The sequence below is a fragment of the Schistocerca cancellata genome, chromosome 11, assembly GCF_023864275.1.
Source record: "Schistocerca cancellata isolate TAMUIC-IGC-003103 chromosome 11, iqSchCanc2.1, whole genome shotgun sequence".
In the NCBI taxonomy this organism is placed as follows: domain Eukaryota; kingdom Metazoa; phylum Arthropoda; class Insecta; order Orthoptera; family Acrididae; genus Schistocerca; species Schistocerca cancellata.
The window spans coordinates 89083517-89105874 of NC_064636.1; the positions used below are offsets into that span (position 1 = coordinate 89083517).

Genomic DNA, 22358 nt, shown 5'->3' on the forward strand with positions numbered 1-22358 from the left:
GGTCTGCTCCTTACATCCCCCTCAATTTGCCCATCAAGCATTATTTTGCTTCTAAAATAGAAGAATTCACTCAATTTCTCCAACACGAGACCATGAAGTCACGCATTATCAAAATGGGTGATGTTACACTGCCAGCTTACAAGTATCAAGCTTACAATACACAGCAAACATTCTGTACAATTATTAAGAAAGTGTTGTCTAAATGTAGCATGACTTATCTCAGGTTCAAGAAGCAAATGCAGCTGTTCATTTGAGAGGAGCACATGTAAATTAAAACTCGATATTAATTTTAAAACTTTTAAACAGTAGTCTCTATTGGAAGTTTCTGGCATATTAAAACTGTATGGAAGAGTAACACACTATCCTGGAACTATACCTTTTGTGGGGAATGCTGTCAACTGCCCCTCACAAAGTCACTTTCATCAGTACCTCTTTATTTGGTCAGAAATACACCACCTGATCAAAGTCTCTGGGCATTTCTACTTAATGCAGAATTGACCACTAGACGTTACGCGAGGCAAACCTGAAAGTGTAACAGGAGGCAGGGAATATTTTGTCAATAGAGAAGCAGTAACAGAAAAATCAGGAGAGCTTGGTGACTTAGAATGTGGGCTAGCCATTGAATGTCACCTAAAACATCCATCAGTTACATTTCAACTCTTTTATAGCTGCCACAATCCACTGTCGGTGGTGCGATTGTGGAGTGAAAATGTGAAGGAACAACCACAGCTAAACTGAGACCAGGAAGACTGTTCTGGCATGCAGTGACCATCTAGCACTGCAGAGAATAGTTACAGAAGATCACTCTATATCAGTGGGATGAATCACTCCTGAGTTCCAAAGTGTTACCAGCAGTCCAGTGTGCAAAGGGAGTTAAAATGTGACACAATGCTTACGCTACTCCACATAAGTCTCTTATTTCTACAGTCATGGCAGAGGTGATGTAATGAGCGATGCCACTAGACAGTGGATCACTAGAAATGAGTGATGTGGAGTTATCAATCATGCTACGATCTGTGAAACTTCGATGAAAAGGTTTAGGTTTGGCGAATGCCAGAGAAATGTTACTTGTAGTGCCAACAGAAGTACTGTATGGAAGTGGTTTTTGTGATTAAGTCCCCTTATTGTGCTTCAGAAAATGGTTAATGCAGAAGGAGATGAACACATTTTACAACATTGTGTATTGCTTATGATAAAGGAACAGTTCGGACACTACGATTGATTGTGCCAGCATGACAATGCACTCTTGACAAAGCAGCATCTGTGAAGAAATGGTCTGAGGACAATAACATCCCTGAAATGGACCAACCTGCCCACAGTCCACACCCAAACCCAATGCAACGCATTTGGGATGAGTTATGAAATCCATTTCATCCACAATCAGTGTCAAACATCGCTACCTATTCTTCTTTTGGCTCTTGAGGAATAATGGGTTGTCATTCTCTTAGAAACATTCAGACATTTCATTTCACTGAAAGTGTCCCCAGCTGAGTTCTAGCCAACGGAGGGAAGGATTAATATACCTCACAATGTCCACGAACAGGTATTTAGATACTTCTGATCAGTCAGTTTACTTTTATTACTAATAAGCTGCCTTCAGTTGCAATATTTTAGTCCAACTTGCACTATTCTTTATTAAGCGTTACGTTTTTCAAAATTTCGTCAGTACACTGAAGCTGTGACAATTGTACAAGAAAATTAATGAAAAGCAAAAATGTACATAATAATGTACATAATATAATTTCACATACAGAAATTTCAATTAGTACTGTACTTACATTTAAATCAAACTTTAGTACTAAAGTTCATAGACCCTATCTCTTGCAGGCTTATTTGATAGAGCTGTTGTCTATTTGGAGAGAACCAGTGCCAAACTGAATGCAGCGATTCAGCCATCAAAGAAGTAAACAAAGACCAGTCGGTGGCCTTAGCATTAACCATAGAAAGGTAGTTTCACCAATTATTGTATGTTCATCTATAGTAACATGACTTCATTTGGTGAAACTTGTGTAACATTTTGCAAAATTATTCTTTCACAACTTTTATTTCTTATCTACACCGGTTTTATGTTTCTACTGTACTGCACCAGTTATTGGTTGAAAATATGTCTTCTGTTTTGATTACTGACCAGAGACTATCTTGGTAATGTTCACGATGCTACCTAACGATGCACATTTCTTGCTGTCAGCAGACAAGTTTCTCCTCTCAGGGGGTGGGGGAATAAAATGTCAAATTGTTCTTGAGGTTCTGACATTTAATTAATTGCAATGCTAAGTGTTTGTAAAGGTACTGGCCTTCATTTAGTTCTTTGATAGCTTAATTGCAACAGTTTGCAACTGGTTCTCTTCGAATTGACAGTGCCACTCTCAAATGTGCCTACATTAGATGATATCTGTATTACATTCAGTCTACATGCTCACTTTCATGAGGTTTGTACTAAAGCTGGATTTAAATGTAAGTACAACACTAATTGAAAATTCTGTATACGTATATGCTATAGCTAATTTTCTTCTACACTTTTTCCACAGCTTCAGTCTAGTAATGAACTTCTGAAATGTTTAACGTTTAATACAAACATGCGTAATCAAGACCTTTCCATATTTCAAAGTTGTGTTGAATCTGAATGGTCAGCTGCCTCTACCATGGATGTATTTCTGCATCAAGTAATGGAATAAGCAACTCTGACAAAGAATGGCTTGGCACATGGGAATTAGCATTTCTGAAATGACAAACCCAGTCAAGCTGTTTGTGTTCTACTGTTGCGAGCAACTACGCAAAGTAGTTGAAGGATGGTGAAACCATGAGTAGGTGACGAGGTATTAAATGTCCACACTTCATCACACAACATGGAAGTTGGAAGCTTACCTTCTCTGTTAAGCAGGCTAGGCAATGAGTTTTGGAAGATCCGATGACAGGGTAAAATGCTGCTGCAGTTTCACTGCACACTGTTGAGCACATGTCAAACATGGGGTTTCAGCAGCAGAGAACACTTACATGTTCCCACATTAACCCAACAACCTTGTTAATTATGGCTCCAGTGGGCATGGGATTGCAGAGTAATCACATAGATGTAGGTCACTGAGAATGGACTGTGGATAAGCTGCCCAGTTGAATAAATCATTTCTCGTTACATCAGGTGTGACTCATGACTTGCCCATACGGTGTCACTTCGATTCCTACCATCAAATTTTCACAAAAATTGTTCTCTATACCCCTGAGTTCCCCAGATAGCTTTATCAGTAGAGCACTCTACTACAAGAAGTCCCAGGTTTGAGTCCCAGCTCGACACTCAATTTTAATCTGTCAGAAGTTTCCATTCATTAACATTCCTGTGGTGTTGCCTGTAGCTCCATCTTATTGCCAAAGATGTGTCATCATTCACTGGATAAAGGGCAAGTTGTTGAGTTAGAAATTAGGGAATCATTTTAACATACGGCACAGAATTAATAGTTACTGCATCACTATCCTTACTGTTCTTACACTGATGGAAAGGGCAGAAATCCACAAAGCCATTTGCCAAAATTGCACATCACACTAACTTCCCGACCATAAAGAGGCTTCTTATAAGTAAACCGTGTGTGTGTGTAGCGCGCGCGCGCGCTAACTTCCCGACCATAAAGAGGCTTCTTATAAGTAATCCTGATTGGCTGCAGCATATAGCTCTGCTGCTGTTAAATAGCTTGGTGCACAACTGTGTTCAAAAGCCCACACCTGAATATAGGTTGGGCCACATTTCTTAGATGCGTGAGCCATGTATCGCTCAACAACTGGACTCATTTCATATAAGACCAATGTAGGGACATCTCGCTACCTACCACTTAACTGGTGCAGCATTCTGTTGCAAATTTCTAGAATTATATTGAAAGAAGCATTAGCCATCGCGAATGGGTGAGCCAATAAAATTGCATTAATGTAATATTGTGTGTGTATTTGTTAGGGTTTGCAGTTTGCCTTAATTCTGCTATAAACATGTCACATTTGCCGTGTGAGCAAGAGATTTCAGAAGCTCAAGTGGATTTTTTCTTGGGAGCATAATTATACTTTGTTGTACTTACTTCAAAATTTGTATTCTCTCAAAGAACCACAGTAAATATGAAAAATAAATTTTGAAGCTTTGCCCTTTTTAGTATTATTACTCCTGAAGACACATCAATTATGTATGTGCCAGTAACACTTTTATTAAAAGCACAAATGGCCAGTTTCCTAGATCCAATATTAATATTAAGTGCCTGGTCTCCAAATAATCTGGAGCACTTTGCCACATAAGTTTGTCATGGATAATGGCCTAAGGTCAAGAGAGTACAGTATATGAAGTTTGTAAGAATGATAACTGGAGGCTCCATGGAGAATCACCATGTGTCACTTCTAGTATGATGTTTCACCATATTGTCTGATCAGTACAGACTTCTATCATATTTTCCGACTCTGGTGTTTTCAGATCTATCAATCCTTCACTTGTGACCACTTTTGTTAGAAATTGATTCAGTTTGTGGACATTGATTATCAAAATTTTATTAATATCACCTGATGGAACAATCCAGTTACACAGTTATCTTAAAATGAAGCAGGAAGGCATGTCCTGTTTTCACCATATCTTCAGCATTTTGGTAATATGCTTTCAGTATGTAACGACTTCGTAAAAAAAAAAAAAAAAAAAAAAAAAAAAAAAAAAAAAAAAAAAAAAAAAAAATAATCCTCTGCAAATAACCAGCTAGTTGTGCAGACAGTGGGGTTTAACACACCCCTACCATGTTTCACCACCCCATGTCACTGGTGAAACTTATAGCTGGTATCAAGACACTTAGTACTTTAAACTCTAGCCGAAGTCTCAGCTCCTACACCATATGCTGCTAGAACAGTTTTCTCTGAATATGAGCACAACTGATGCCTTTATAAAATCAAATCAATAGCACTTTCTTTACAGCACTGTGCCGCCACTCGCAGTAATTAAAACTAACTCTGATGTTACATTTCAATTTCACACCTTTCTAGTGCAGTCACACCTCAGGTTGCATTATCAGACACCAACAGGAATCCTGATTGGCTGCAGCACATAGCTCTGCTGCTGTTAGTCTCCACCTGCTATAATTTGGAAACATGCAAAGCTGCAAACGGATAAACAACATAGCAGTTTGTGGCATCCACTCAAGACCAGTTACACCAGTCACAGAGCAAACTTACAGCAAACCTAATCCCATGTGACACAGACTTTACCCTTACTTTCAACATGCCTATGGAGTCAACTATTCTGCGCTGTTTTCATTGCCCAATATCATACTGCACAATTTGTCATTTTTACCTGCATTGTCAATTATACAATGTCCTCTATGTGGTTCTTCATTAGCAGTACAGACAATTTTGTAACTATGGCAAACAAAGGAACAAGTGCACGTGCATGCATTTTTAGCCCTAGAAACCTAAAAATGCGGCTGCAACTACACACACACACACACACACACACACACACACACACACACACACACACACACACAGTGATAACTCGGAAGCTACAGGGTAGCACAGTTAAAAGTAGTCCCCCATACCCTTTGAATGCGAATGCAATATTTCAGCCAATGAAATTGGGTACACAGCTACGACAATGGACAGTTTTATGCATTTCTGTTTATTTCATCAAGTTAGACATTTCTTTTTGTGGTGTGCAAAATGACTTCCTCAATAGATGAAAGAATTGAAATTCCGGAAGCAAATGTGAAAACAGGTTGATTCAGGAAACTCAAAATTTTCAGGTCAAGTATCCAGATGGAAGACTACCAGCACAGAGAGCAATTCAGAGTCTCTCTAAAAATTGGCGCACCTACGGATCTGCGCAAAATATAAAATGACAGACTTCCTTCAGTTCGCACACCACAAGTTATTGCAGACATTCACTGAATAATTATTCAGAGTCCAAAGAAGTCTACGGGTAAATTGGGGAGGAGTTGCCAGTGGCTATCGAAAAGTTAATTTGAAGCCATATCATGTGACAGTTGTACAGCATTTATGGGAGGCTCACAGAAACTTTTAAAGATTACTTCATGTGGCTCTTGAATAACATTAATGATGGTTTGTTAGATACTTTCCATTACATCTTGTGTGAAGAAGATGGTTTCATCTTTCTGGTCATGTGAATTCACAGAACACAAGGTACTGGGCAATGGAGAATTCTAACATTGTGCGTCAGTAACTACTATATAATGAAAACAAGTCAACGTTTGTCGCAGTGTAACAGGAACACACACCAATGGACCGATATATTTTTGACATTACACTCAAAACGGTTGCATATACGGAAATTTGACACATTTTGCACTCAACTCACTGAAAATGAAAGACAATATTGCCTCTTCCAACAAGATGCGGCAACAGGCCCCAGGTTTAGAGTATCCCTGGAGCTAGTCCACAATGTCTTCACTGAGGAAGGAAATGTCAGCAAATATTAATGGCAACCACATTTGCCAGATCCAACAACATGCTATTTTCTCCTGTGGAGACACTAAGAGCACGGCCAACGATACAAATACACACACAATACAGGAACTGAAAGACAGCAGCAGCCATGAAGTTGTCGCCACTGATATCTGAACTTTATGCCGGATGTATCTGAATATGCTTAGACGTGCACAGCTGTGTATTGATGTGGCAGCGGGTCACTTTCAACATCTATAAATGTATTTTTCACTGTAAATGAATAAGTACATTTCAACTCTTAATTTCTGTAATTTCACTGCATTTTCTTTATAATTACATGGCTACTTCTATCTGCTCCACCCTATAGCATCAACTCTGTGCTCTTACATGAGCTGTGTATGTGTGATGCACATCAAGCAGCTACAGGTGAACAGTTGATTTCTTCATTTTGTTGATGATTTTAAAACTTCTGTCATTTTTGTAACCTACAGTGTGTTTCCAAACCACTGACATAAAATGTCTGCAATGATTAAATCCACACATCCAGGGGAAGGAAGTGTGTGGTAGTTATGCAATGCAGTTTTCATATTGCACCTCTTTGAAAAGCATAAAAGTCAATTTGTCAACTTGCTGCTGAAACAAAGGTGCCAACACACATTGCAAAACACAGTAAGTGTTGCTTAATACAAAGCTAGAAGAAATAGTCTCCTGTTTTCCTTTAAAACCTTCCACATTATACACATTCAATAACTCCATTAAGCTTTCTACACTTTGAAGTACAGATTGTCACTAGTTAAAGTACATGAAATGACTCACCGAGTATAGCGCAAGACAGCCAAACCGGAAAATGAGGGGGGTGGTGGTACATCAGCTGTCGCAAGCCCTAATGCCTCCCACTGTCACTGTCAACAAGCTTTTCCCCACAGCTCACGATGAAACTTTTACAGTTGTCACACCCACTCCTATTATAACCACTGACTGTGTTGTATCTCACCAGAATAAATTAACAGATAACAGTCACTGAAACTGGTTGAGCAACAATACTGCTGCTTTCATGTAGCTCCAACTACCACAATGTAAACATACTATTAGCCAGAAGACTTCACATGCCTGCTGGCCTGGGAACAAACGCGAGCTGCAACAGTGGATTCTGTATGCTATGAAGTTAATGGCGTGCCTTCCTCACTTTTCCCACCTTACAATGCGCCAGTTATATAATGGGCCTGTACACAATGTCTACAGAAACACACAAACTTCCGACAACCTCTACACAATATCTACAATTGCAGGTATATACGCACACAGGGGGGAAAAAAAAAAGTCTTTGATTTTTCTCAGATTTCCCAGATAAAAACACACTTTTACCCAGGTGAAAAGACACTATACTGCTGGCAAAAGTACTTTTTTTAAAGTTAAGTGACGATGTACTTTCCCTCGGAGCTGTAAAACTTATCAATCCTCTGAATCATGAAGATTTTATACACTGGTGTAGAACTTCCCAGCAATTTAGGAAATGGAACCAAGCAAAAAGCAATGAGTTTTGGAAAGATCTCTGATGAGTGGCACCCTAATATAGTTTGTAGTAAAATTGTTTCTCACACAAACGATTTTGTATTCACATGTAACCCCTCCCCACCCCTGTAAAGTTGCACATACAAATACCTCAATATTTCGGATGAATTACTCAATCAGAAACTTTGCAGGTACAGATTAGGGCCAACATGGGTCATAACACCTTGAAATAAGAAGGCAAACTAGTTTCAGTAACTATTTAACACCAAACCTAGCCTGTAAACCTACACAGTACCCAGATTCACCCCCTACATCAGAAAGATGGTTTCTTATACAGAAACATTTACCAACTGAAATGTAAGTGAGACGGTACACACCTCTGCGAATTTCTATAGGATTGGCACCCTTGCTGATCTTTTCGAAGCCTTCTTTGGCGATGGCTCTTGCCAACACGGTGGCAGTCGTCGTGCCGTCTCCAGCCTCCTCGTTAGTGTTGTTGGCGACATCTTGCACCAGCTTGGCACCGATGTTCTGGAACTTGTCCTTCAGCTCCACACCTTTCGCGACAGTCACGCCGTCTTTGGTTATCTTTGGACTGCCCCAGGACTGCTCCAATATTACGTTGCGGCCCTATAACAATGATTTTGAGTCAAAATACTACTCAAAAAAGTAAAGATTGTACAGTTACAGACTATTCCCCGTAACACTAATCCTTTTCCTGCTGAGTGATGACAGATGAATCTTTATAAGTTTTGTCTAAAGTATTTTATTAAACATGTCAACATATAAAAAGAATTTGTGGATTTTCTGTTTCGTTTGAACACCTGAGCACCTGACCTTGTGACATTGAGGCCTGGTACTTTCCAGCAGATGCCACAGTACAGATCAATATGACTACCAATTGCCTGTGACTGGAAGAAGATACTGCCTGCATTGTAAAGAGCTTCACTGAATATTACTATAATATCAACTATCAAAATAGGTTACGAAAGATGTTTTAACAGGTTGAATTCTGTAGCAGTATGTTCTTGCCGAGTCTACTGTTCACGAATGTGATCTGATATTGTACATTGCAGTTACTGTAGCACTCTGCAATAAAATTGTTCTCCGTAGGGAAGAATTACTGGAATTTAAACTGCGAGGGACATTTACTTCATCCAAAAAAATCCTTTTACAGTACATCAGGATAAGAAGTAGAATTTTCTATCTTCAGAAAGTGAACAAGTCAAATTATTCTTAAATATCTCCGAGAGGGGTGTGGATGGAGGCCACGATAGCAGGAATCAACATTAAAAAAATTGAAACACTGACATTAGCAAATTACTCTGTAATTTTGCTTGTAACTAATAGGAGTTATATGGAATTAAATCAGAAACATATTTTCTCTTCTCACGTTACTGGAGTAATATGTTTCTGCTCAGGAAAAACAGAACACCTTGACTTACTAGAGATAGGACGTTCATATTCACATGATATGTACATTAATACGTTCTGCAGAAATAATTAGCATTTGAGTCATGTCGGCCTGCAGGTTCGAGGTCAACATCGGTATCATGGTGCAACACAACCTACCAGTAAAATGTGCCTGCGGCTTGTACTGTTGCTATGACCCGAAGGTAATGGATGCGTAAATGCGCAGGATGCCTCACAGATGAATGCACGAACCGCAACGTCAAATCAGTTTGTTTGAAGAAGGGTGCATTTTTGCCATGAGAGAAAGTGATGCAGGGAAATTCCTGCTCATGTTGGAAGAAGTGTTTTGGCAGTGCAACAGGTGTGTGCAGAATGGTTCACGGACAGCCACAGAACACTAAGAGATGGGTCTAGTCGCACCACCCAGACCACCTCCCGAGTTTGACACCTCATCCAAATGCCACGGCAGAACATATCTGCGTCGTCCTCGCCTCTGGCACAATGGTGAAACAATGTAATACATTGTACACTATCAGGGATGACAGTCTGTCACCATTTATTACAGCATGGGTTATGTAACTGTTGCCCACTTCTCAGAATACCTTTGATGAATGAGCAGAAACATGCTAGACGGCAATGGTGTATGGAATGACATCACTGGGTTGGTTGGGGGCTGAAGGGACCAAACAGCAAGGCCATCAGTCCCTTGTTTCAAAGGTGGTCTATTCGGACAGATTTACATCTCAGAAGAGTCATAACGATAAAAGGTAAAAGGCTAAACAATGTAAAAGTGCAGCTGTGTTGCCAATGGTGAAAACAAAAGGAGGGAAGTCAACCGGTGGGCAAACCCAAGGCTATGCTAGAGGCAGGAAATATCCCACCACTGATGCAGTACAGGCAAGACCACCTGCTATTCAAAAGCGTTCACCTGCTAGAATGTAAAAGTGCGTATTGTAGGAGGAGACTAACCAAGTCCAAAAAGCAATAAAAACAGAGTAAAATGGAAAGAAAAGAGGATCTTTGCCAGTGAGGGGAATCAGGAATCTCCAAACACAGCTTACAGTGGGAGACACCCCAACCCTCACCGCCTTGGCCCTACTCCAGAGGGAAAATAAAAACCACTTTCACAGAGGAAACTGAGAACCAGTTTAACCATCTGGGAATCATCTGCCAATATTAAAGGTAAAGTGCAGGGAAGTCAGTACTTAGTACGCAGAGCCAAAAGAAGGAGCATTTTACAAAAATGCGGGCTACCGACTGGAAGGCTCCACAACCACAAAATGGGGGTGGCTCATTACGCAAAAGAAAACCATGGGTCAGCCTGGTATGACCGATGTGGAGATGACACAGGGTGGTCGAGTCCTTTAGGGAGAGGCGAAAGGAAGAACGCCACGGGACAGGTGTCACCTTAATCGCACGAAGTTCCTTAGACAGGGAGGTAGCCTCCCAAGATTGGCCCATGACTGTGCGAAGTGGGATTTGATATGAAGCCATAAATCCGCCACAAGAGGAATTAAAGAGAAGGGGTGGGGTGTGGGGTGGGGTAAGAGACTGCTCCCCAGCCAAACAATCAGCAAACTCATTACTTGGGATACTCACATGACCAGGGACCCAAAGGAAGTCAACGGAACAAGCAGCATGGTGAAGATCAGCGAGACGGTCATGGGCGGCAGAGACCAAGGGATGGCGATCAATAGCCAGAAGGCCACTCATTGAGTCCGTAAATAACAAAACGCGGTAGAGTTGCGACTGTTCAATAAAGGTAAGGGCCTGTGAAATTGCCATCAATTCCGCAGTGAATCCCCCACATGCAGTTGGCAGGAGATGATTTTCCATGCCAACAGAGGACATGAAGGCATATCCCACACGATCAGCATATTTAGAGCCATCTGAGTAAAAAAACTACAGCATACCAAAACTCCCATAAAATTCAGCAGAAAAAACAATGGATCACCATCGCGAGAACGGAATCTTTTGGACCTCGGCAGAGATCCATCTGAATCCGGGGGGCGAGGAACTAACCAAGGGAGGGTGTTGGGGAGGGAACGTGGGTGACAGGACAAAGATGGAAGACCCGCCTGAGGGCGGGAATCAGGTGGGCGATGTCTTTGGTCTGGGAACAGGATAGAATAGGAAGAACGAGTGGGAGAGGAATGGACAGTGATTGCATAAGAAACCAGAAGCTGAGACAGCAGAACAGAAAGGGGAGAGGGGGGGGGGGGGAACCAGTAGACTATCTACAGGGCTAGTAGAGAAGGCACCGGTGGCCAAACGGGATACCACGATGGTGGACCAGATCCAGGAGGTGCTTGTGGAAGCAGCAGCCGAACCATAAACTTGACAACCATAGTCCAAGTGAGACAGCACTAAAGCCCGATAAAGGCGGAGAAGAGTGGAACGATCCGCACCCCAAGGGGTGTGGGCAAGGAAGCGAAGGACATTGAGTTTACGAAAACATCCTATCTTCAGAAGTCTGATATGAGGCAGCCAAGTGAGCTTGTTGTCGAAAACAAAACCCAGGAAACCAAACTGTGGGACCACAGGTAATCATTGTGCATCAAGTTAAAGCTCTGGATTGGGGTGGACTGTAGTACAGCGACAGAAGTGGATCACACGTGATTTTAAAGGAGAGAATGAAACCTGTGTGAGAGGGTCCACACAGAGGCATGCCGTATAGAACCATGGAGCTGTCGCTCTGCAGAGGCCATCGAAGAGGAACTAACCCAAATGCAGAAATCGTGCACATACAGAGCAGGGGTGACCAAAGGACCAACTGAGGCCACAAGTCCATCTATAGCAATGAGGAAAAGTAGTACATTCAATACGGAACCCTGTGGGATGCCATTCTCTTAGGTCCATGGAAAACTAAAAACAGTACCAACATGAACCCCAAACGACTGATGGAACAGGAACTGGCGGATAGAACATCTGGAGTAGGCCCCAAAGACCCCACTCATGAAATGTAAGTGAAATATGATGGCGCCAAGCCGTGTCATAGGCCTTGCAAAGGTCGAAAAATACTGCAACCAAATGGCAGCGCTGGGAAAGAACCTGCCGAGCCGCAGATTTCAAGCGAAGTAAATGATCGAAGACCGTACCTCTCGGAAGCCGCACTGGTAATGGGACAACAGATCCCGAGATTCGAGGACCCAATTTAACTGACGGGCTACCATCTGTTCAAGTAACTTGCAAACAATGTTTGTCAGACTAATTGTCCGATAGCTTTCAACAAATAGGGGGTTCTTAACAGGCTTAAGGACAGGAACACGATGCTAACCCTCCATTGAGAAGGGAAGTCACCCTGGAGCCAAATACCTGGAAAAGATGTCGTGAAGCACTGAGATGTTGAAGCAATCGGTTACGAATGGAGTCTGGGCCATGGCCATATCATAAGAAGAAAGTGCGGAAAGAAGTTCCCTTTCAGTAAAAGGTTCATTGTAAGATTCTGACTGACATGGGGTAAAATATAAGGCAGAAGCTTCAGCCCACTGTTTCTGGTGAAGGAAAGCAGCCGGATAGGAGGTTGATGCTGATGCTGTTGCAAAATGGGGTCACAAGATATTCTGCGAGAATCAACAGGTCCGTGCAAAGGTCATCCGGGAGGGCAAGGCCCGGGAGGGTTGACAGCCAATGGCAACCTTGGAGAGAGCGAAGTGTAGCCCATACTCGTGACATAGGGACAGTAGAACCGACGGACGAAACAGACCGTTCACAACATACCTGTTTGCTCTGTTTCATTAAGTAACGGGCTTTGGCACAAAGGTGTTTAAAGGTAATAAGACTGACAGCGGATGGATGCCTCTTAATGTGTTGCAAAGCTTGACGGCGATCACGGATGGCAATGGCCATACTCCACCATGGGACTTGCCAGCGGTGAAACGGTCCGGATGAGTGTATGATAGCAAGGCTAGGAGCGCGAACAATCTCATCGAACACGTCACGTAGGACCCAACAAAAAGGGAGAAAAGACGACCTGTGCAGTATATAGAAGCCAATCGGCCCAGTGGAAAGCCCTACGAGGTAACCTGTCCATCGGGGAGCGGGAAGGGAGTGAGAATCAATGGCAAGTGGTCGTCCACCGCAAAGGCCATCATGTGGCAACCAGTGTAATGAAGAGAGGAGGGGGGAGAGGGAGGGAGAAGAAAGAGAAAGATCAATGGCGGAAAAGGTACCATGACCAGCACTGAAATGGGTAGGGGAGCCATCATTAAGAATGCACAAGTCACAGTCTGCAAGAAACTTGTCTATGAGAAGACTCCAACTAGATGGAAATGCACCACAAGTGATGATGAACATTAAAATCCCCGAGAAGGAAGTTGCTGAAGAAGGGCAGTTAAGGCAGTAGGTGTAAGAGTCCTGTCAAGAGGGAGATAAAGACTGCAAACTGTGACTCCAGAGTCCAGGTGGACCCTAACAGCAACCACTTCCGAGGTAGTTTGAAGAGGGTGCACGTGCTAGCAATGTCCGTACGGACCAACATACAAACGCCACCAGAGGCCCGCAGGGGGCAGACCCGATTGCGACAGAAAGCAAGGGACCCCACAGAGGGTCAGTGAGTGATTATCAGTAAAATGAGATTCCTGTAGAACCACACAAGCTGCAGAGTAAAACGAAATATGGGATTTCAACTACGGCAGGTGACAGTAATATCCATTACAATTCCATTGGATAATGAACAGGGGGGGGGGGGGGGGGATGAACAGACCGAAGTCTGTCATGCTGCCGGGTCACCAGCTGTCACCGACAAGGATGGGGCAACAACCATGAACAGCAGGTCAGAATCAGGTGGTGAAGGTGGGGACAGGACCTCTGGTGACACCAGAGGCTCCTTGTTCCGGGAGTTGTGTTTCTTCTTCTTTTCTGTTTGAGATCGAGGGGGGCTGTGCGGCATAATGGAGCCAACTGCAGCAAGATCGGGAACAGAAAGAGAAAATGTTGTCAGCCTCCCATATATGCTGATAAAAACATGCCCAATTTTCAATTCTTAGTTGCCTGCACAACGTGAAGTTTGAGAGTGGATCCCTGAAAAATTGGACTGTGTGAGTGTGTGTGTGTGTGTGTGTGTGTGTGTGTGTGGGGGGGGGGGGGGGGGGGCGGCTGCTTGGCTTACACTTTTCCTATTCCTTCAGTTCTCAGGGATGTAAAGAATTTGCCAGACAGGTTTTAACAAGAAAATCCACTGTGAATTCTGCTTTGGTAACTAATAGCAAACCCAGGAATGTTTTCCAACTGCTAAATATCTATGTCCTAATCTCCTCCTCCCCCCTCCCCCTCTCTTGGTGCGCGGCAGCAGACCTCCGGCCTGGAAGGTGCCGGGAAGGGGAAGTCCTGGGAGGGTTGCCCTTGACCGGCAGATGCCGAAGAAGTGGGACACTTCTCCGGCTGGGGAGGGGGAGCGGCACCCAGAGGAGAGGGTGCGGGAACCACAGGGGAGGGGGGGTGGGGGAGAGAGGAGAGGGGTTTAGGACTGGGGGAGTGTAATGGATCTGGGAGATTTATTTTTTTTACCGTATTTGTCGATACCGAATTGTAAATGTTTTCTTATATTTTTTGTCAGAATTTATTATAATTTGCCTTATTATATGTTAATTTACTTATAATTTTGAGAGTGAAAGCATATTGATTACTATTAGTAAATGTATCGAAGAATAGCAAAGAGACTGATTACAAGTGGAAGTTTGTGTGTTGTGTAAAACATCTTTGACACTGGAGTCGTCTTTGACTGTAGTCAGTCGGCAGTTAACTCTTGGTGTGTGTTGACGGTAGAACAATGTGAAGGTCGCCGTCATAAATAATTTTGAATTATGTTACTGTTTTTTTTTGTATTAACTACAAGAAGAAACTACATTTGAAGAACTGGTATTTGAAACACCAAAATGAGGGAAACACGTTGAACCACGTGAATTCTGCAACCGACAAAGATGCATTGTGGAATCATACTTAAGACAACTGAAGCCAAGACTAATATCGCCTTGCAAACGTCTAACGGAAAAGGTACTGTCACAAAATATGGCAAATTTAAGTAAATAAAGAATAGTGAGCATATTTTCAACTTCTGTCGTAGCCGGGAAAACATATTTCAACTGGGGACTGTAGCCGGGATGCCGTATTTCAGGAGGAAGGGGTAAAGATGTAACAAAAGCATAGCTAGACGTCATTGACACAGGATGAAGACGTGCATACTTCTTACAAGCTTCAGTGTAGGTTAGATGTCACGACTGTACTGTAGATATCAGGAACCCAGTAAATCATCAAATCTCCAACACTGCTTCAGCCGGAAAAAGATCCTGCAAGAAAGTGACCGGCGACGACTGAAGAGAATCATTCAACATGACAGAAGTGCAACCCTTCCACAAATTGCTGCAGATTTCAATGCTGAGCTATCAACAAGAGTCAGCATGTGAACCATTCAACAAAACATCATTGATACAGGCTTTCAGTTCTGAAGGTCCATTCGTGTACCCTTGATGTCTGCTTGACACAGAGCTTTATGCCTCGCCTGTGCCCGTCAAAACTGTCATTGGACAACTGCTGACTGGAAATAAGTTGCCTGGTCAGACAAGTCTCATTTTAAATTGTATCGAGCAGATGGACATGTACAGGTAGAGAGACAACCTTATGACTCCATGGACGCTGCATGTCACCAGGGGATTGTTCAAGCTGTTTGAGGCTCTGTAATGGTGTGCCGCGTGTGCAGTTGGAGTGATATGGGACCCCTGATATGTCTAGATACAACTAACAGGAGACATGTACGTAAGCATCCTGTCTGATCACCTGCTTCCATTAATATCCACTGTGCATTCTGACGGACTTGGCAATCACAGTAGGACAATGCGACACCCTGAACGCCCAGAATTGCTACCAAGACATGAACGTTATTGAGCATATCTGGAATGCCTTGCAATGTGCTGTTCAGAAGAGATCATCACCTCTTCACACCCTTATGTTTTTATGGATAGCATTGCAGGATTCATGGTGTCAGTTCCCCCCCAGCACTACTTCAGACATTAATTCAGTCCATGCCACCTCATGTTGTGCCCACTTCTGCATGCTGGTGGGGGCCGTACACAATATCAGGCAAGTATACCAGTTTCTCTGGCTCTTCAGTGTATAACAAGCACATGGGTACCGGCAGAAGTGCTAGATGTAGAGGTACTGCATAAGTACTGTCATAAGTATGCATTTATAAAGGGTTAAGAAAAACTTAATCTCAAGGAAGTTCTGAATGTGGTGTAAATTTTGAAGGGTTTAGGGGGAACATTGGAGCCGCAGGTGCAGTAAATATTTTTTCCACGCCAGCTGATATGTTGGAGCTAAGGTATGCAACGTATTTAGGGTACGGAGACACCAAGAGCTTCAAGATTGTGGTAGAAACAAAGCCGTATGGAGTTGTCAGTGCAGAAAAGCTGGACTGTATTGGGCACGTCCAGAAAAGAATGGGAGCCCCCAGCCGCAAGTTGAAAAAAGATATGAAAGGCATAAAATTACTGGACTGAAAACCAGTATCTGTGAAAGGAAATCTCACAGATAAGGAGAGACAGTTAGCATAATAATTATGGTATGGAAATTAGATGGAACTGTGACAGTATGATGAAAATGAAGCAGGATATCTGGGCAATTTACTATCAAACTATCAATTGATGAGGAGCATTGTCATTCCTTTTACCCAAAAGTGCCAACTGTGTTTTACAACTACAACAGTGCTCTAGCAGCTGGTGAACAGTATACAGTCAAAGGGACTCATTACCTGCTGGAGTGTGCAATATAATTAAGCCTGTTTTAAGAAGCCTGACTGATCAAAACCTGTTGCGTAAGTGTTTGTATGGAAAAACACGAAAATCAAACAAATCATTTAAGAGCTTTGTATGGTCTACAATTCCTAAAACTGTACTTTTAAATAGGCCTAAGGATACATTGAATTTGGGTGTTTATGATGCAATTCTTTCATTTAATGATGGCAACGTGGGAGTATTAGGATGCTTCAGAAGATACGACATACAACCTGGGAAAAATATGGTGATGGTATGTTACGAGTTGGATGCTGTCTGCGTGAAGAAAGCAAATTATGAAATGACTATGCTAGCTAGGAAGGCAAGAATGCACTCTAAGAATGCTGAGAGGACCAGGGAGGATGATGAAAATGCAGATGACTCAGGATATGGTGCAGGGATCTTCTGAGGCGAGTTACAAACTATGTTCAACTTTAAAACCTGTTTCCTGAGATTTTATTTTTTAACATTAAGGTATATTTTCCTCAGGAACTCACCATCATAGAAAAGTAAAAGTTCAACATCTTACAGAAATTGGTACAAACTTCATTGATTCATTTTTTAAAATGATGGCAAATTAAATATTTTAGAAAGTTAAAAAACTGAAACATTTGAACATTTTTATTACACCTTGCTAAAAGTTCATTAAAAACAAATTATACAAGCTACTTATCTATAAAAATAGCGCAAAGAGAGAGAGAAACCCTTCCTCTACCAGCCATTACAATGTAATAAAATTATCATGGGCAGTTCACACTAAAAACGTACCTAAAATTGACAAATTTAACATTTTGAGTATACAAGGTACAAGAACTAGTACATCACAGACCATGATGCGCAACAAGTATGTGATAGGGTTTGGAGAACATACAATGACACAGCAACAACACTAAAGATATACTAGACAGTGAATGAATGTCTATCTGCTCCTGCCATGGACTGAGTGAAATCATGTTAGGTATCTCATTACAGTTGTACAAAAACAGAGCTCATGATAACTTAGCAATGCAGCTATTTTACTGTGTAGGCCTACTGCAACATTTCTGTATAAGATAAGCCCTAAAAGTTTACTTTCTTTCCCGAGACCTAACCTTGTTACGATACATACATGCGATGATTCACTCTACTCACCATACTTAACAGTACGCTACTACTAAAATGCTGCTGAAAATAAAACTGAAAACAAATGAAGGAAATTTGTCAATAAGTGAAGGCCACATATAAAATAAAACAACTGAATTGCTCAATCAAGCAAACTGTGTGTCCTTCAAGATCAACTGTGTGTTTTGGAAACTGACTAGTGGCTTCCTTTATCATTCTGCATCCATCCTCTGATACAGGACATATTGATTAGCATTCAATTCCTCACCGCTTCTAGTTGATTTACATGATCATGTTACTCCAAAATTCCAGCATACGATGTCTTCAATTTGTGAATAACTGTGAGCTTATCTGTCATTTTCTGGAACATAAACTCTGATGAACGAAGAACATCGATTCCATAATCCATTTGTTTCTTTGTTGCATTATAGAACAATTAAGCACTATTTTCTACACCTTTGCACATGATCAACTTTTTGTAGAAAGTCACCAGTTAAGCCCTGGCTTGTGTGTACACTACGAGATTTCGTGTTAGCTTAGATCGTTGCTATTTATTCATTAAATGATCATTTTATAACTGTGTACAATTTGTCAACTTCATACATAGAGAAATATGAGTTATTTGCTGTACGAACATGTAAAAATTCCTCTTTAAAGAGGACGGTATGTTATGCATTGTTACGTATATATATTATTGTTTATTTTTTATGCTAGACTCAATTCTGGTAAACGTTTACTTGTATTCAGTAGCCTAACCAGAGCTCCATTAACATTTAACTAAAATGTAAGCAACTTGGCCGTAGACTTACCTTTGGTCCCATGGTAACAGCAACAGCATCTGCTAGAATATCTACACCTTGCAACATCAATGCTCTTACTTCTGGACCAAACCGAACATCTTTTGCGAAAGATCGCACTTGATAAATTTGCTGCAAAGCATTTGATCGAAGTACTCTAGGTAGGCGGTACATCTGAAATGCGTAACAAATAATGTTGTATTATACCTTCGTCAAGTAATTTAACAGTATAAGAAAAATACCAATCCAATATTAAGTGTTTTTATACATAGTTATGAAACATCGCCGCCCCTAAACCGGGCTACCATCCTTTCGTTCTTTTTCAGGAGATACGTGAAAATAATAAACATATTTTCACTGTATACGTTGTTTAACCTATGGGGGTTTTCACTTCATACGTACCTTGCTTAATATTGCTAAACTTAATAGAATTATACGTTTATTGTAACCCAAACGCCGGCTCGATGCTTCTCCCACGCCGCACGCAGCTTCAGATGAAAGTGGTGGCACATGGGAAGTGTAAAATCACGCGAGGACCCAAATCGAGCATGTCTGTTGATATACCTAATAAAGTGTGCAGATATGTGACGAAAAATGTTTCCTGTGAGAACTTATATCCATCCCAGATACTTATAATGTGGCTACAGAAAGCGCTACGGCCATGTACAAGTTGTAGTTCTTCGAAGGAAAGAGATTTATGAGTTAAAAAAATGGTAAATGCTTGATTCAGGGCCTCATTCTAGAAGCTACTGCAGAAGATGATGTAACAGTGTAAAGTATCGGTCTCTTTGATATTAATCTTCTTTCATAAATTTTTATTCAATTTAAGCATTTTACAATGCTAATAACTTTTCAGATTTTGATATATCGATAGGTAATATTTGTTTACACAGTTAAATGACCATTCTTATCTTTTCATTGATGAATAAATTGAAGAGTAGCATGTAGACAGAAATGTCCTACTCACTATTTGTCCTGCCATCTAGTGTTGAAAATTTATAACGAATCAAGATAATTCGTATTATCACGTAGAAAACCGATGTAGTTAAAAACTTTGCTTAAGAGATGTCGCCAGCAAGTTGGGCCTAGGTGTGTCATTAGATGTTACCAGTCTATTGGAAAGAGAAACAACTGGGATCTGTAGCGGTCTTGAACTTTGGGTTATCGCGTGGTGGAAAGAAGCTGCTGGAAAAGCCGGTGTTGTTCTAACTTAGAGGTGCACGTTATAGAAAATGGTAAGAACTAATCTCTCTACTGGTTGGAATTAATGCGAGGTGTACAGCTTTTTTGGGCTGCGCAAAAAGATTAAAATTGGAAATGTTACTTACGCTGAATTTGTTTTTGAATGGTTTAATTTGCGTAGCAGGAAGGTGTTTACGCATTACATTCTAATTTACAGGCTGCTGCAGCTGCTGCGAAGAAATTGCTTCCTATGTTTGATAGAGTGTTGGTTCAGAGGGCAGAGGCAATAACGAAGACGAAAGGAGGAATTGTAATCCCTGAAAAGGCGCAGGAGAAAGTGCAGAAGGCGACTGTTGTAGCTGTAGGACCTGGCGTAAGAAACAATGTAGGTAGTAACGTGTAAGAAAAATTTGTTTACTTCTTCTTATGCTAGAATTACGAAACACACGCAAAAGTATGTATGTGTGTGAAATGTTCGTAAACTTCACTGTTAATGAAATTGCTAGGGAAATGGTATTAGATCAAACTTTCGTACCGGCCAGTCACTTTTCAGTAGTTCAGCAGAAGTCGTATTTGGTGGATATAGTATCACAACTTTAATACTGTAAACAGTTCGATGCATTATAGACAATGAAAAATATTGTGCCAGTTGATTAATAATACAACAGCGGAAAGTGGCAATTCAGCAAATATACGCCCTGAAAGACTAAATGGCATCAGTCTTAAACTCAGCTTCTGTATGGTTGTACAAGGCAAAACTATCTAGAACTGTGTCAATGTTTATCTGTAATCATGAGATAATTTGACACGAAAAATTACGTTAATGGCGAAAATGAGTATGGTAAAACAGGCGTTTAGCCGAAATTGGTAGATTTGGTCATGACAGACTGATATGTGGTATAGCTTGAGGTCTAGGATAGATTAAGAGGTGATAACCAATGATTGTGAGTGACAGATATGTTGTCCTAGCAGATTGATCTGTAGTGTAGCCAGTTATGTTCGCTCTGTATTTGGTCAGTTTGAGCCAAACGTCAGGTGTGCATTTTAGTTGCTTGTTAAAATTACAGTGTTGTTAAAAGTAGTTGAATTGTGTGTTCATTGTACTTAATGCTGGCCTCTTTTTTTTTTTCAGAAAGGAGAACACATTCCCCCAATAATAAAAGTTGGCGACCAAGTCTTGCTACCAGAATATGGGGGAACAAAAGTAATTTTGGATGAAAATAGAGAGTACCATCTCTTCAAGGAGTCAGACATTTTGGCTAAACTTGACGGCTGATGTATTAAGTTTGTGAAGCTAAAATCAGATGTGCAAATGTAGTAAATCTTAGAACTGTGCGATCTGAACCATGGATTTGTGTTGGAAGCGAGTGTTGGACTACAGGAACTGTGTTAGTGCAGTGTGCACATGTTAAATCTGACAGCCCTGAAACTGAGCTAACTTTGTTATTGAGTTAATTTTCCCAACGTTAGATAACTATAATTGTGTTATATAATGTATAAGCTGTGTTCATCTGTTTTACAGTAAGTTTTCAATAAAATCCTTCTGGAAAGATGAGACAGAGTTAATCTTATAAAACCCTCCAACTGGCCGTTTTTAGGGAGTTAAATTTAACAAATTCTTACGGTAAACATGATAATCTGTGGACTGTGGCATCGAGCTTGTTCAGAATGCATTTGCAGTACGCATCGCCTGCCCCCAACTAATTTTTCCTGATTACCTTTTTAATTTCGTGGAACATGAAGCAAACTGCAGAGTGTCGATAAAGATTCTGTGTATTGGAGAATGACGCATGTGAGAGCTAATTACCGTAAAAGCTTGTTTGGGGTTTCCTTATAACATGTTTCTACTAGGACCACCATTACAGTAACACTCAAACGCAGCTCACAACTGTAATACTGACTTTTTGTGACATAAATTTGCCCGAAATTGCAAGCTATGTGTACAGGTTAACTGCTTTCGTCACACCTATTCGCAGCGGGAGACTGTGTAATCTTTGAAGGTAGCGACTGTACCGACGTACATACATCGCTGATGCTAATCGATAAACTGTCGGGCCAGCATTTTACGGATGAGATGGCTGACGTGAGAATGTGAAGTTCTGGGCGTCATTCTTATAAATTATCTGTAATCGTTCGCCTACAAATCCGTCTTCATCGCGGTGCGCTTCGCGTGCAT

At 41.3% G+C, this 22358-nt stretch overlaps 2 protein-coding genes across 2 annotated transcripts in view; one reads left to right on the plus strand and one right to left on the minus strand.

Annotated features, from left to right (window-relative positions):
* LOC126108977 (heat shock protein 60A) overlaps positions 1-19694 on the minus strand; it is a 67216-nt gene extending 47522 nt beyond the window's left edge. The window contains exons 1-3 of the mRNA XM_049914378.1: positions 19403-19694; positions 19013-19174; positions 8298-8550 (exon numbers count right to left, since the gene is read on the minus strand). Coding sequence (XP_049770335.1) covers positions 8298-8550; positions 19013-19174 — 415 coding nt within the window. The 5' untranslated portion in view covers positions 19403-19694. The remainder of the gene's footprint in view (positions 1-8297; positions 8551-19012; positions 19175-19402) is intronic.
* Positions 19695-20084: 390 nt separating this feature from the next.
* Positions 20085-21737, plus strand: LOC126108978 (10 kDa heat shock protein, mitochondrial). Its single transcript, XM_049914379.1, has 3 exons — positions 20085-20235; positions 20400-20567; positions 21315-21737. The coding sequence occupies exons 1-3, from the start codon at positions 20233-20235 to the stop codon at positions 21456-21458; spliced, it is 315 nt and encodes a 104-aa protein (XP_049770336.1). The 5' UTR covers positions 20085-20232; the 3' UTR covers positions 21459-21737.
* The last annotated feature ends 621 nt before the right edge of the window (positions 21738-22358 follow it).

Coding starts and splice junctions, on each gene's coding strand:
- LOC126108978 (XM_049914379.1), top strand. Junction 20,568..21,314: donor GACCTGGCGTAAGAAACAAT/GTAGGTAGTAAC, acceptor TTTTTTTTTCAG/AAAGGAGAACACATTCCCCC.